Source organism: Oncorhynchus kisutch, linkage group LG4 (assembly GCF_002021735.2).
Source record: "Oncorhynchus kisutch isolate 150728-3 linkage group LG4, Okis_V2, whole genome shotgun sequence".
NCBI classification, from domain to species: domain Eukaryota; kingdom Metazoa; phylum Chordata; class Actinopteri; order Salmoniformes; family Salmonidae; genus Oncorhynchus; species Oncorhynchus kisutch.
This window is the reverse complement of record NC_034177.2, coordinates 36434336-36450487: the sequence shown is the minus strand read 5'-3', so window position 1 is coordinate 36450487 and position 16152 is coordinate 36434336. Positions and strand designations below refer to the sequence as shown.

At 40.7% G+C, this 16152-nt stretch overlaps 1 protein-coding gene across 1 annotated transcript in view; it reads right to left on the bottom strand.

Annotated features, from left to right (window-relative positions):
• The window catches only part of LOC109889488 (inactive serine protease PAMR1), a 58993-nt gene that overhangs the window by 7502 nt on the left and 35339 nt on the right, over positions 1-16152 (bottom strand). Inside the window, exons 5-6 of the mRNA XM_020480936.2 lie at positions 3313-3530; positions 2603-2710 (exon numbers count right to left, since the gene is read on the bottom strand). Coding sequence (XP_020336525.2) covers positions 2603-2710; positions 3313-3530 — 326 coding nt within the window. The remainder of the gene's footprint in view (positions 1-2602; positions 2711-3312; positions 3531-16152) is intronic.

The following is a 16152-nucleotide window of genomic DNA, read 5'->3' as shown; positions in this document are numbered from 1 at the left end:
GTTCACTGCTGTGTGATACAGTATTAGCATTGTGTTGTCTGGTATAACCACAACTCTTTCTGAATAGCCACCTACAGCCTAAGGGCTCTCAGAACCCAGTTCATTATTTACAAACCATTTCTTCCTCCTCAGAATTACCTCTTTGACTAGCTAGAAGTTTATAAATACAGCCTCCACATCGTACCGCCTTATTAATAGGTCATTTCAGCAGGCCTGGAAAAGTCTGAACAGCTCACAAGGCGACATACAGAGGAATAAATAGAAAAGTCCTCGTAAAAAGAAGCTTTAGTTTCCACAGCAGTAAAGTGTTTTTATGATGTGGGTTGGTAGCGTAGGGCTTGGGTTGGTAGCGTAGGGCTTGGGTTGGTAGCGTAGGGCTTGGGTTGGTAGTGTGGAATGGAATAGTGGGTGTAATTGTTCAGACAATTGTGGCTCCTTTGCGTTATTATTGCTGCCCTTTGTACTGTTTTCTGTGCCCAATAATGTCTGTACCCTGTTTTGTGCTGCTGTCATGTTGTGTTGCTACCATGCTGTGATGTCATGTGTTGCTGCCATGCTATGTTGTTGTCTTAGGTCTCTCTTTATGTAGTGTTGTGTTGTCTCTCTCTTGTCGTGATGTGTGTTTTGTCTAATATATTTTTATTTAATTTTAATTTTTAATCCCAGCCCCCGTCCCAGCAGGAGCCCTTTTGTCTTTTTAATAGGCTGTCATTGTAAATAGGAATTTGCTATTAACTGACTTGCCTAGTTAAATAAAGGTTAAAAAAAATAAAGACAATGATTGACTTTGAAACAGAGAACTTGATTGACACAAATAGAACACGTCAATTTGTAATTCACTATCGGTTCCCCTCTCTCTGGCCAGGAACAAAGCAAAGTACCAAGCACAAACATATCTGCACAAACACATGTACACCCCCCCCCCCCCATACACACACGTGAACATGGGGTGTGTATATGTAGGGATGTTATTATGTGCATCATATCACTTTGTAATGGTGGATATACAAGCATTTCGCTACACTCGCAATAACATCTACTAAATATGTGCATGAGACCAATAAAATTTGATTTGTTTGATTTTGATTTGATATCCCCTCTTGGGACCATACTGTGTCATAGGATCAGCCTCTCTCCCCCTCTCTGGCCGTGGTCGGACAGCGTTGTGATCTAAAATGAGAGTCTATCATATCCTCTGTGTTTGCCCACACCCCTGTCCTCCCATCACAGTGTCTGTCTGTCTACCCCAGTATAGTCAATCTTCTACTGGGCTGTCTCTACTGGGATGAGTCATAGCCATTATTAAGGAATGCTAACAGAGGATGTTATGATTAATGAAGCCCCATTAATCACCCACTAACTCCTGTCAACGCCTCAGAAACTACTATATAGACTGTTGCATCATCGGAAATATACAGAGAGTCAAGAAAGAGTCTTGAAAGCATGTTATCCTGAAGAAGGTTGTTTGGAATACTGTTTAATGATAGGTAACTTATTGCAGACCCGAAGTGCAGCTGCTGCCAAATCCACCATTTCAGTTTTTTTGTCTAACTAACTGCCTCTGGGATAAACTGGGAGTAATGTACACGTGTTTCCACAACATATACCACATTAGTGTTATCCTAAATCTACCTCAGAAACGAGCAGGCCAGCTCTCCTCATGGGAATACCAGCTGAACAACGTGGACGGAATTCCTTCCCTCCAATTCTCCCATGCGTTTTATGAGCGCCTCTCATCCAACGGAAAAGCTGGCTTAGATTATAGAGGCAGGTTTGTTTCACCATTAGTTTTATAGACTCAACTGTAGCCCTGAAAATAAAACCACCTGAAAAAATGAATAGGGTTCTTGGCCAACCTGTTTTCTCTGGGTCCGGGGGGAGGAAAGGGTAGTGGTGTGGTGGTGGGTATGGAAACCCAGGCCTGTGTCCAGACACCCATAAAGAAGCAGGGTTGTGGTGGAGATGTGAACAGAAGGAGCTCCAGAAATAGAGGGCCCTGTTAGAGGGCCCTGACCTCTATTAGGATGAGGTAGGGGGCTGTCTGGCATTGTGTGGGTGGCAGCCAGGTGACTGCCCCAGATACAGATGGCCATAGGGAAGCCTAGCTAAGTTTAGCCTTGCTTACTCATTCTCTGTCTGCCAATATCTATCATTATCTGTCTCTCATCCTCACTGTCTCTCCCTCTCTCTCGTCATTCTCTCTCAGTCCCTCTTTCTCTCCAAGACGTTTATATAAACTCAGATCGTGAGCTGTAATTTCATGAAGTTCTAATTCCGTCAAGTGGTTATAGCGGTTTATGGTCCATCTGTCGACACGTGACAGTTTTTACAAGCAGCTGATTGGCCTGGGCCAGATGACCAGTAGGGAAGGCAGCTGGTCTGGAAGCTCTCCACACCACAGAGCCCTTGTGATGGTGACTCACTCGCTGTTGTTAGCACTTATGGGACTCTGAGGATATGGTCAGGGGAGAAGTCCAACATAGATACTCTGCATGCTTGTTGTCTGTGGTCTTTGTTTTAACTGTACTACATCTGACGTACATCAGTAACATATGTCACATCACCTTTGTGACTAGGCTAACCCAACGTTTAGTGTACTCACCATTCTCACACCTCTGTCCAGTGTAGCCAGCCAGACAGCCACAGTGGTAGGAGTGGGACGTGTCCAGGATACAGGTTCCATCATGGAGACAGGGGGAGGAGCTGCATGCTGAAAACACACGGAGCAGGAAGGATGCTTAGACACATAAAATGGACTACATAACAGCAGTAATATATATAGACCAGGAGAGGAACCATTGCTGTGTCCTTAGTAATTGCTTTGAACTGGTGCGAAAGTTTGTAGTGGATAGCTTATGTTGGGGATATGGCCAAAAATGTAAAGACGGTATTAAAGTGTGAAAATTCATGCCTACTCTCCAACACCCTTCCCTAAAAATGTACCGTAGCCTACTACAGTATGTATTTTTGGCATGAGTACAGCTGGCTTGCAGTACTGTGTTACAGTGTGTGTTACAGTGATTGGGTATGAATGAGGAACTGAGTGACAGGTTAAATTGGTAATTAATAAGGGGTTTCTCTGTTAGGCTGCCAAGCAAGTATCCCCAGGCAGGAGTTTGATAAGGGTGTGCCCTGCTTAGTTATCATAACAGTTAACATTCAGGTAGCTTTTTCAACTTTCTAAACTCATTTCCATTTAAACCACAATTGTAATAATATTGAATTAGCATACTTTTGCTACAAAATCCACAGTGATCTACTTAAGTCACCATTAGAGTCATAGATTTCCTCTCAGACATGTACTGTTCCTACCTGAGCTCTCCTGGAAGATGGCAAAGAAGCCGTCAAAGTTCTTATAGCCATCGGACACAAACAGGACATGTAGGGAGTTGCCGGAGCTCTGGATTGGAGCAGGCCTGTCGTTCCCACAGAACCGACCAATCACACGAGAGTTGATGCTGTCACCATCACGCACCTCTACATAGTCGTAGCGACAGGAGTGGTCAAACTCAAGGCTCAGCATCATGAACCTGTGGGTGGAGATGGAGGGAGGTGGTTAGAAGTGTCTAGGGAGACTGCTCTAAATGATTGTACTGCACATGTAGCAGAGGTCAGCTGAGTTTATTTAGTGGTATTGACAGTTTACCTCAATGTGATGTACTAATGGGAGTATGAGGTTTGGGGGCTTGGTTTGCTACACAAATTCACATCAAATCAATTTTTTATTGGTCACATACAAGTGATTAGCGAAATGCTTGTACTTCTAGCTCCGAGAGTGCAGTAATATCTAACAAGTAATATCAAACAAATTATTCAACATATACCCAATACACACAAATCTAAGTAGAAATGAATTAAGACTATATACATATGGGCGAGCAATGTCAGAGCGGAGTGACTAAGATACAGTAGAATAGTATAGAATACAGTATATACATATGAGATGAGTAATGCAAGATATGTAAACATAATTAAGTGAATGAGATACCGTAGAATAGTATAGAATACAGTATATACATATGAGATGAGTAATGCCAAATATGTAAACATTAAAGTGACTTGTGCTCCATTGCTTAAAGTGGCCAGTGATTTCTAGTCTATATCTATAGGCAGCAGCCTCTAATGTGCTAGTGATGACTGTATAACAGTCTGATGGCCTTGAGATAGAAGCTGTTTTTCAGTCTCTCGGTCCCAGCTTTGATGCACCTGTACTGACCTCGCCTTCTGAATGATTCAGTCTGTTATCATTCAGAAGGCGAGGTCGGGTGCACCCTCTTCTGTTTCCTGAAGTCCACGATCATCATCTTTGTTTTGTTGAGTGAGGTTTTTTTCCAGGCACCACAATCACAAGCTCTCACCGCCTCCGTGTAGGCTGTCTCGTCATCGTTGATAATCATGCCTACTACTGTTGTGTCGTTTATAAACGTGATGATTGAGTTGGAGGAGTGCTTGGCCATGCAGTCATGGGTGAACAGGGAGTACAGGAGGGGGCTCAGCACACACTCTTGTGGGGCCCCAGTATTGAGGATCAGCAGAGTGGAGAGTGCTGTTTCCTACCTTCACCACCTGGGGGCGGACCATCAGGAAGTCCAGGACCCAGTTGCACAGGGCGGGGTTCAGACCCAGGGCCTCAAGCTTAATGATGAGCTTGGAGGGTACCATGGTGTTGAATGCTGAGCTATAGTCAATAAACAGCATTCTTACATAGGTATTCCTCTTGTCCAGATGGGATAGGGCAGTGTGCAGAGTGATGGCGCTTGCATCATCTGTGGCTCTATTGGGGCAGTAAGCAAATTGAAGTGGGTTTAGGGTGTCAGGTAGGGTAGAGATATGATTCTTGACTAGTCTCTCAAAGCACTTCATGATGACAGAGGTGAGTGCTATAGGGCAAAAGCCATTAAGCTCATTTAACCTTTGCCTTCATGGGTACAGGAACAATGGGGGCCATCTTGAAGCATGTGGGGACAGCAGACTGGGATAGGGATAGAGAGAGATTGAATATGCCTGTAAACATACCAGCTAGCTGGTCTGCGCATGCTCTGAGGACGCGGCTAGGAATGCTGTCTGGGCCGGCAGCCTTGCAAAGCTTAACATGTTTTACTCACGTCAGCCACGGAGAAGGAGAGCCAACAGTCCATGGTAGCGGGCTGTGTCGGCGGCACTGTGTTATCCTCAAAGCGTGCAAGAATGTGTTTAGCCTGTCCGGAAGCAAGACGTCGGTCTCGGCGACGTAGCTGGTTTTCCTTTTGTAGTCAGTGATTGTCTGTAGCCGTTGAGTCGTTGAATTATGACTCACCTTTATCTCTATACTGACGTTTAGCTTGTTTGATTGCCATGCGGAGTGAATAACTACACTTTTTATATTCTGCCATATTACCAGTCACCTTGACATGGTTAAATGCAGTGGTTCGCGCTTTCAGTTTCACGCGAATGCTACCATCTATCCACGGTTTCTGGTTAGGGTAGGTTTAAATAGTTACAGTGGGTATTACATCTCCTATACACTACCTTATAAACTCAGTCACCGTATCCGTGTGTGTGTCTAGATTATTTTCGCAAGCTACCCGAAACATATCCCAGTCCACGATATCAAAACAATCCTGAAGTGTGGATTCCGATTGGTCAGACCAGCGTTGAATAGTTTGAAGCACGGGTCCTTCCTGTTTGAGTTTCTGCCTATAGGACGGGAGGTGCAAGATGGAGTTGTGGTCAGATTTGCCGTAAGGGTGGGGGAGGGCCTGGTAAGCATTCAGGAAGATTGAATGGCAATGGTCGAGAGTCTTAGCAGCGCACGTAGTACAGTCGATATGTTGATAGAACTTCAGTAGCCTGGTCCTCAGATTTGCTTCGTTGAAATCCTCAGCTACAATAAATGCAGCCTCAGGATATGTGGTTTCCATAAATTCCAGTGAAGTCCTTTGAGGGCCATCGAGGTAACTCCTTGAGGTGGGATGTAAACAGCCGTGGCGATGATGGAGGATAATTATCTCGGGAGATAATATAGCTGGCATTTAATTGTGAGGTATTCTACATCGGGTGAACAAAAGGACTTGAGTTCTGGTAGTTTTCTAGAATTACACCATGAGTCGTTAATCATTAAACAAACCCCTTCGCCCTTCTGCTTCCCGGAGAGATATTTATTCCTGTCTGCGCGATGTACTGAGAATCCTGCTGGCTTTACCGACTCTAAGCTCATCAACTTTGTTATCCATGACTGAACATTAGTGAGTAATATACTCGGAAGCGAAGGGTGGTGTGCGCGCCTCCTAAGTCGAACCAGCAGGTCGACTTAGGTGCCGCTGCCGGAGTCTCCTGTCTATTCGGGGCCCGCTGCAAGGGCCCCTAGTCCGAGGTCTGCGGTGAGGGTCGCCGCTCCTATGGCGCCACTTAAGTGGGCCATGACTATGGTGGGGTGGGGTCCACGTCCCGCGCCAGAGCCGCCACCGTGGACAGATGCCCACCCAGACCCTCCCCTGTGGGTTTAGGTTTGCGGCCGGAGTCTGCACCTTTGGGGGAGGGTACTGTCACGTCCTGACCTTAGTTCCTTTTTTATGTCTCTATTTTAGTTTGGTCAGGGCGTGAGTTTGGGTGGACATTCTATGTTTTGTGTTCTATATTTTCCATTTCTATGCTTTTGGCCTGGTATGGTTCCCAATCAGAGGCAGCTGTCAATCGTTGGCTTTGAGAACCGTAGCTTGTGTTCCCACTATGATTTGTGAGTAGTTGTTTTCTCTCTCTGTGTCTGCACCAGACAGAAATGTTTCGTTTTCGTTCATTCTCTTGTTATGTTGTTTTGTGTTCAGTTTAAATAAATATTAACATGGACACGTACCACGCCTCACTATTTTAAAAATGTATTCTTTTTAAGGGGTGGATCAGCTAAATATTGCGGAAATAATATTTGTTCCGTCAATGTAATTGTCTGCATCATTTCCAATCCCCCATATATTTTTGGGGTAAATATATATATCCATACACACATGCATACATATACACATATACAGTGCCTTGCGAAAGTATTCGGCCCCCTTGAACTTTGTGACCTTTTGCCACATTTCAGGCTTCAAACATAAAGATATAAAACTGTATTTTTTTGTGAAGAATCAACAACAAGTGGGACACAATCATGAAGTGGAACAACATTTATTGGATATTTCAATAAATGTATTTCAATAAATTTCAAAATTGGGCGTGCAAAATTATTCAGCCCCCTTAAGTTAATACTTTGTAGCGCCACTTTTTGCTGCGATTACAGCTGTAAGTCGCTTGGGGTATGTCTATCAGTTTTGCACATCGAGAGACTGACATTTTTTCCCATTCCTCCTTGCAAAACAGCTCGAGCTCAGTGAGGTTGGATGGAGAGCATTTGTGAACAGCAGTTTTCAGTTCTTTCCACAGATTCTCGATTGGATTCAGGTCTGGACTTTGACTTGGCCATTCTAACACCTGGATATGTTTATTTTTGAACCATTCCATTGTAGATTTTGCTTTATGTTTTGGATCATTGTCTTGTTGGAAGACAAATCTCCGTCCCAGTCTCAGGTCTTTTGCAGACTCCATCAGGTTTTCTTCCAGAATGGTCCTGTATTTGGCTCCATCCATCTTCCCATCAATTTTAACCATCTTCCCTGTCCCTGCTGAAGAAAAGCAGGCCCAAACCATGATGCTGCCACTACCATGTTTGACAGTGGGGATGGTGTGTTCAGAGTGATGAGCTGTGTTGCTTTTACGCCAAACATAACGTTTAGCATTGTTGCCAAAAAGTTCAATTTGGGTTTCATCTGACCAGAGCACCTTCTTCCACATGTTTTGTGTGTCTCCCAGGTGGCTTGTGGCAAACTTTAAACGACACTTTTTATGGATATCTTTAAGAAATGGCTTTCTTCTTGCCACTCTTCCATAAAGGCCAGATTTGTGCAATATACGACTGATTGTTGTCCTATGGACAGAGTCTCCCACCTCAGCTGTAGATCTCTGCAGTTCATCCAGAGTGATCATGGGCCTCTTGGCTGCATCTCTGATCAGTCTTCTCCTTGTATGAGCTGAAAGTTTAGAGGGACGGCCAGGTCTTGGTAGATTTGCAGTAGTCTGATAGTCCTTCCATTTCAATATTATCGCTTGCACAGTGCTCCTTGGGATGTTTAAAGCTTGGGAAATCTTTTTGTATCCAAATCCGGCTTTAAACTTCTTCACAACAGTATCTCGGACCTGCCTGGTGTGTTCCTTGTTCTTCATGATGGTCTCTGCGCTTTTAACGGATCTCTGAGACTATCACAGTGCAGGTGCATTTATACGGAGACTTGATTACACACAGGTGGATTGTATTTATCATCATTAGTCATTTAGGTCAACATTGGATCATTCAGAGATCCTCACTGAACTTCTGGAGAGAGTTTGCTGCACTGAAAGTAAAGGGGCTGAATAATTTTGCACGCCCAATTTTTCAGTTTTTGATTTGTTAAAAAAGTTTGAAATATCCAATAAATGTCGTTCCACTTCATGATTGTGTCCCACTTGTTGTTGATTCTTCACAAAAAAATACAGTTTTATATCTTTATGTTTGAAGCCTGAAATGTGGCAAAAAGTCGCAAAGTTCAAGGGGACCGAATACTTTCGCAAGGCACTGTATATATAGACATGCATATACACATACCTATATAGACATACATACTTTTTAAAAGAATATACCTGTCATGTTCTTACCATAGTTCTTGTGTGTTTTCCTTGTTTTAGTGTTGGTCAGGACGTGAGCTGGGTGGGCATTCTATGTTGCGTGTCTAGTTTGTCTATTTCTATGTTTGGCCTGATATGGTTCTCAATCTGAGGCAGGTGTTAGTCATTGTCTCTGATTGGGAACCATATTTAGGTAGCCTGTTTTGTGTTGGGATTTGTGGGTGAATGTTTCCTGTCTCTGTGTTCTCTGCAACAGATAGGACTGTTTTCGGGTTTTGTCACATTTATTGTTTTGTTGTGTGTTCATGTTGAGTTTCTGTTATTAAAGAACCATGGACACTTACCACGCTGCACATTGGTCCTCCGATCCTTCTCGCTTCTCCTCCTCAGACGAAGAGGAGGAGGAAAACCCTTTAATACCTTTATTATTATTCCCCGCAAACCCTACCACCGATCCCCCAATTGGAGTAAACTAATAAACACTTCTGCTTTTACCTTCAATTTATACATCTTGTACACATTTTACATTCAGTCTATTTTACAATAGTTATTTTTTTGTTTGTTTTTAGTCCTTCCTCTATTTCTGATGTCCATGATCTATTTGTAACTGTGCTATTTCACAAATGTTCTGAACCTATATACATTTTACAGACCCCGTATGTTCTACATGTTTTACCTTGCTATTAGTCCCACCCTTCAGCTCCATTCAACCTCTCCCATCTATCTCTCAACATCATCCATTTTAGATTTCTATTTGCCATATATTTTTCAACTGTGCTGTGATGCTTCACAAACGACTTGAACCTTTCTATTGTCATAGCTTCTACAGATTGTAAATTAAAAATAAACATTTTTGCTAAAATAATTATTATATTATTGATTGATTGACTATGGCTTTTCAAATCACCCAGTATTGCTTTCTGCAGCGTTAGTTCTAGGCAAATGTTGCAATTCTTCAGCCATTCCTGGACCTGTGACCAAAAATGAGCTACATATGGACAATACCAAAATAAACGATCTAATGACTCTGCCTCCTCACAGCAGAATCTGCAGAACTGGGAAGATTGTATCCCCCATATATATATAACATTATTTTAGTTGCAAGAATTTTGAATAATAATTTAAATTTAAAAATGTGAAGTTTTGCATCCAGCGATGTTTTGTGTATCAATTCATAAACCATGTGCCATGGAATGGGTACATCGAATATCTCTTCCCAACTATTTTGCAATTTATATGGCACAGTTGTCCGTTTTTGGTCCTTAAATGAAATTGGTATATGTTTCTTTTTATCACACTTTTCTGTAACCATTTATGTTCTTTAATGCAGGGCCGACATACAGGTGCCTTACTTTTTTACCCTTATACTTGCCTCTTCCATTTTTGTGGTAATGCTGCATTTAATTGGGTAGAGCAGACCTTTCCATGTGTCTATGTTAGCTGCATGTGTGACATAACTCCACCAGTCCTATTTATGATATCATTCACAAAAAGTATACCTTTTTTTTTTTATCTTTGAAAAATACAGTTTTTTTAATCAATAAGTATATTTGAATTTAACCACAATATTTGTTGTATTATTTGTTCTGTCTTTTCAGGTGGATTAAACTGAAATTGCAACCAACTTTCTAAGGCCTGTTTAAAAAATAAAGATCTTTTGGAGATTATTTCCTTTTCAAACGATCGAAAGTGGGCCGGTGTAATCTGAATAAAGGGTATGTATGACTGATGCCTTTCATGAGAGGTCTAATGCTTTAATATTTCATCATTTCTGCCCCCCGAATTCATATTTGTTATATAAATAGACCCTTTTAATTTTATCTGGCTTGCCGTTCCAAATCAAATTGAATATTTTATGTTCGTATATTGAAAAAGCAGGTCACTAGGTGTAGGCAAAACCATAAGCAAATAGGTAAACTGTGATATGACTAAATAGTTAATCAAGGTGATTTTTTCACAAATAGATAGGGATTTTCCTTTTCATGGTGGCAAGATCTTATCTATTTTTGCTAACTTTCTATAAAAATGTATTGGAGTGAGATAATTTCTTTCTTTTGGGATTTGTATGTCCACATCTCCGCCAGACCATTTTATTGGTAAACTACATGGTAATGTAAAATTAGCATTTTTTTGTGATCCAATATGTAATATAGTACACTTATCATAATTTGGTTTTAATCCAGAGAGAATGGCAAAAGTATCAAGATCCTCTATGAGGCCGTGGAGAGACTCTAATTGGGGTTTTAAAATAAAACATGAATCACCAGCGTACAATGACACCTTAGTTTTTAAGCCACGGATTTCTAATCCCTTAATATTATTGTTTGATCTAATCTTAACAGCTAACATTTCGATGGCAATAATAAATTGATATGCCGATAGTGGACAACCTTGTTTTACTCTAGAGAGTTTAAAACTTTCTGAGATGTAGCCATTATTTACTATTTTACACCTAGGGTTACTATACATAACTTTAACCCATTTTATAAGAGATTCCCCAAAATTGAAATATTCTAGGCATTTATATATAAACTCCAGTCGTACTTTATCAATAGCCTTTTCAAAATCAGCAATGAACACCAGGCCTGGTGTCCCCGATATTTCATAGTATTCTATTGTTTCCAGTACTTGTCTTATAATATCTCCAATGTATCGTCCATGTAAAAAACCTGTCTGATTAGGATGAATAATATCTGACAATACTTTTTTAATTCTATGCGCCAAGCATTTTGCTGGGATTTTTGCATCACAACACTGAAGTGTAAGAAGTCTCCAATTGTTTTAATAGACTGGATCTTTATATATACCACTTGGTTCCTGTTTCAGTAATAATGATATCAGACCTTCTTGTTGCGTGTCTGATAATCTACCATTTATATAGGAGTGGTTAAAACAAGCCAATAATGGTCCTTTGAGTATATCAAATAACGTTTTGTATACTTCCACTGGTATGCCATCCAGCCCTGGAGTTTTCCCATCCTTAAAGGCCCCAATTGCATCAAGCAGTTCCTCCTGTGTAATTTGGCCTTCACATGAGTCTTTCTGTACAGATGTTAATTTTACAATATTATTAGGAAAAAAATCCATACAATTAGTTTCAGTTAGTGGAGATGAAGGAGCCTGAAATGAAAACATATTCTTAAAGTACTGTACTTCCTCTTTCAAAATATCATTTGGTGAATCATGCGTGACTCCATAATTTATAACAAGTTTTAATACATTTTCTTTGGTAGCATTTCTATATTGAAGATTGAAAATAATTTGGTGCATTTTTCCCCATATTCCATCCAGTTCGCTTTATTTTTATAATCTATTACACTGGATCTTTCTTGAATAAGTTCCTCCATTTCTTTTTGTTTTTCCTCTAACTTATTCTGTGCCTCTATGTTACCATTTTTATTGCTATCTAACTGTACTGTTAGTCCTGCAATTTCCTTTGTTAATATGGACTCTTTTGATCTAAATTGCTTTTGTTTTATTGAGGAGTACTGAATTGCATGGCCTCTAAAGGCACACTTAAAAGTGTCCCATACAATAACGGGATCTGCTGTACCTATGTTATGTCTGAAAAAGTCCGTTATAAATTATTCTGTCCTAGATCTAAACAATTTATCATCTAGTAGGCTTTGATTAAATTTCCAATATCCTCGCCCATGTGGAAATTCCGTAAGAGTCATATATATGCCAATTATGTGATGATCCGACCACATTCTGTCCCCTATCAACACTTAAAACGTTTGGTGCCAGAGAGAATGGCATAAGAAAGTAGTCAAGACGACTAGCTTGATTAAGCTTCCGCCATGTATATTTCACTAGTTCAGGGTATTTAAGTCTCCATATATCCACTAATTTCAATATATCCATGACATTCATGATTTCCTTAAGCGTTTGAGGGTGATAGTTTGTAGTGTGATTTCCTTTCCGGTCCATAGAGGTATTTAAGACCATATTAAAATCTCCCACCATAATAATAGAGTCTAGTGTTGCTTGTAGAGTTGATCAATTCTTATATATATTTTCAAAGAAGCTTGGATCATCATTATTCAGACCGTATAGGTTAATAAGCCATACCTGTTTATTGTCCAATAACATATTCAAAATAATCCATCTACCACGCTGCACTTTGGTCCTCCTCTTCTTCCACCAATGGCCGTTACAAGTATTCAGACCCTTTGTTATGAGACTCGAAATTGAGCTCAGGTGCATCCTGTTTCCATTGATCATCCTTGAGATGTTTCGACAACTTGATTGGAGTCCACCTGTGGCAAATTCAACTGATTGGACATGATTTGGAAAGTCACACACCTTTCTAGATAAGGTCCCACAGTTGACCATGAGAAACAAGATTATCTGGTCTGATGAAACAAAGATTGAACTCTTTGGCCTGAATTCCAAGTGCCACGTCTGGAGGAAACCTGGCATCATCCCTACGGTGAAGCATGATGGTGGCAGTATCATGTTGTGAGGATGTTTTTCAGTGGCAGGCACTGGGAGACGAGCCAGGATTGAGGGAAAGATGAACGGAGCAAAGTACAGCGAGATCTTTAACGAAAACCAAGTCTCTGAATGTCCTTAAGTGGCCCAGAGTGGACTTGAACCAGATCTAACATCTCTTGAGAGACCTGAAAATAGAGGTTTCACAACGCTCCCCATCCAACCTGACAGAGCTTGGTAGGATCTGCAGAGAAGAATGGGAGAAACTCCCCAAATACAGGTGTGCCAAGCTTGTAGCGTCATATCCAAGAAGTCTCCAGGCTGGAATCGCTGGCTACAAAGTACTGAGTAAAGGGTCTGAATACTTATGTAAATGTTATGTTTTTTAATACATTTCCAAAAATTTCTACTAACCTGTTTTTGCTTTGTGTGTAGATTGATGTGGGACATTTAAAAAAAAATGTTTTAGAACAAGGCTGTAACATAACAAAATGTGGAAAAAGTCAAGGGGTCTGAATACTTTCTGAATGCACTGTATATTCTGTCGAACTCCACACCTTGAATAAACTTGGGAACAGATGTGTCTACAGCCAAAATATTGCTAGTGAAAAAATGTCTGTTGACAAAGTATCTTTTCACTTGCAATGCCATTTAAAAAGGTGGATATCTTCAGAAGCCAATTGTCACGGTTTGTTTTAGCTAGTCACTTATACCATTCAGTCATCCAGTTTTCTTCTGTTTAGTCCAGCCAGAAAGTTCTCATTGCAGTAGCCAGGCCTGGATTTTCCATATCAAACTAGTCAACAGGTTTCTCACTTGGCTCCACTCAAAAGTAATGGGAAGTAAACATATTGTAAATTGCTCATTACTGCACCACCCCCCTTTACTCTGAGTTTTCCTGCTAGAGCCTTTGTTTTCCTGGAGCAGCCGTGAAAGGGAGTGCCTGCCTGGCTTTCCTGGCTCTGCTACCCTGGTTGGCACCATCTCACACCCCTGACTCTTTCACTACAGCCAGCAGGCGAGCAATGAACAGCAATCAGAGCCATTTTTTATTTTACCATTGAAGATGTTAACGGCGCCAACGAGTGATTCCCTCACTTTGCACGACTCACTTCCTTTTAAATGAAGGTGAGAATTGAATGTTTAGTTTCCTCTGGTTGTGGTGGAGGTGAAATCTGTTATGATGTCTTTTCACCAAGGCAACAGTGATCCGCGCATTTTCATACTGTCACCTTTTTTCTTCTGCTTCCTTGCCCTGCGAAAGAGATCAATGAAAAAAAGTAGACTCAGAGTCGTTATAAAAAATGTATCTGCAATGCTTTCAGCTGAGATCATGACTGAGTCTAATGATGTCCAATTTGAGGCAACAACGCAACAATTGTTACTGCGTGGAACTAATGGGACATTTGAAGGAGCTAAGAGGAAACATGGGAAATATAATGCCACAAGCGTTAGTAACACAGGCTACAAAAACAGAACATATTTTAGCCTTCAATTTCAACAAGGACAGATGTTTGAGTTAACATATGTTGAGCTATAGAAAAACAGATGATATATTAATAGTCAACTATTAGAAATATTTTAAGGATATCTGTTCACCCCAACTTTAAGAGTCAATTTGCACTTAACACTCTCCCATTGCTTTCCATGAAGAAGATAACCAAACAGTACTACCCATCCCGCATGCGGGAGCGTAATCATAGCCTCAAACTAATTAGCATAACGCAGCGGACATAAATCTTCCTAGAAAATGTTCCTATTCATGAAAATCACAAATGAAATATATTGAGACACAGCTTAGCCTTTTGTTAATCACACTGTCATCTCAGATTTTCAAAATATGCTTTACAGCCAACGCTAGACAAGCATTTGTGTAAGTTTATCATGGCATAATGCTATGCTAGGCTCTGCTACCAGCAGGCAACATATTCACGAAAATAAGAAAAGCAATCAAATTAAATCATTTACCTTTGAAGAACTTTGGATGTTTTCACTCCGGAGACTCCCAGTTAGATAGCAAATGTTCCTTTTTTCCAAAAATATTATTTTTGTAGGTGAAATAGCTCCATTTGTTCTTCACGTTTGGCTGAGAAATCGACCGGAAAATACAGTCACTACAACATCGAACTTTTTTCCAAATTAGCTCCATAATATCGACAGAAACATGGCAAACGGTGTTTTTCACATATCTATTCGATAAAACATCCACCGGGACAATTGGTTTCTCATAAGAAGCGATTGGAAAAATGGCTACTTGTGTACTTTACGCAAGATTTTCTGCGGGATCACCTGCTAAATGTGGTCCCTTACGGCTATTCTTCAACATAAATGCGTAAAAAGACGTCACAATGCTGTAGACACCTTGGGGAATACGTAGAAAGCATAAGCTCATTCGTAGCTCATTCACAGCCATATAAGGAGTCATTGGCATGCAGGGCTTTCAAAAAATGGGGCACTTCCTGGTTGGATTTTTATCTGGGTTTCGCCTGTAACATCAGTTCTGTTGCACTCACAGACAATATCTTTGCAGTTTTGGAAACGTCAGAGTGTTTTCTATCCAAAGCTGTCAATTATATGCATAGTCGAGCATCTTGTCGTGACAAAATATCCCGTTTAAAACGGGAACGTTTTTTATCCAAAAATGAAAATACTGCCCCCTAGTTATAAATGGTTATTAAGTACCTCATATATTTTGAACCCAGCGAGAAGTGTATGTATATATGGTACCATACAATATACTTTATACATCTATGTTGTGATGCCCGTAAACATCGCAAACTTCCATGTGTGACTGACTGTATTAAGACTGGTCTGATTGTAAGTGATTCACTGTATGATGTGTCGTTGATGTATGATTACTTATTAACTCAAACAGTCACATTGCCAAGCTAAATAGTATGATTGGTGAATATACTACTGTCAACTCCCAGCGTTCCTTGTGAATTCTCAGTAAATTTAAGGTCGTCCAGAAACCAGAGGTCTGTGGCTTCAGGGCCTCTTTTAATGAGAGTTAAAGTGAATAGCATAATTGGTGAGACACACATT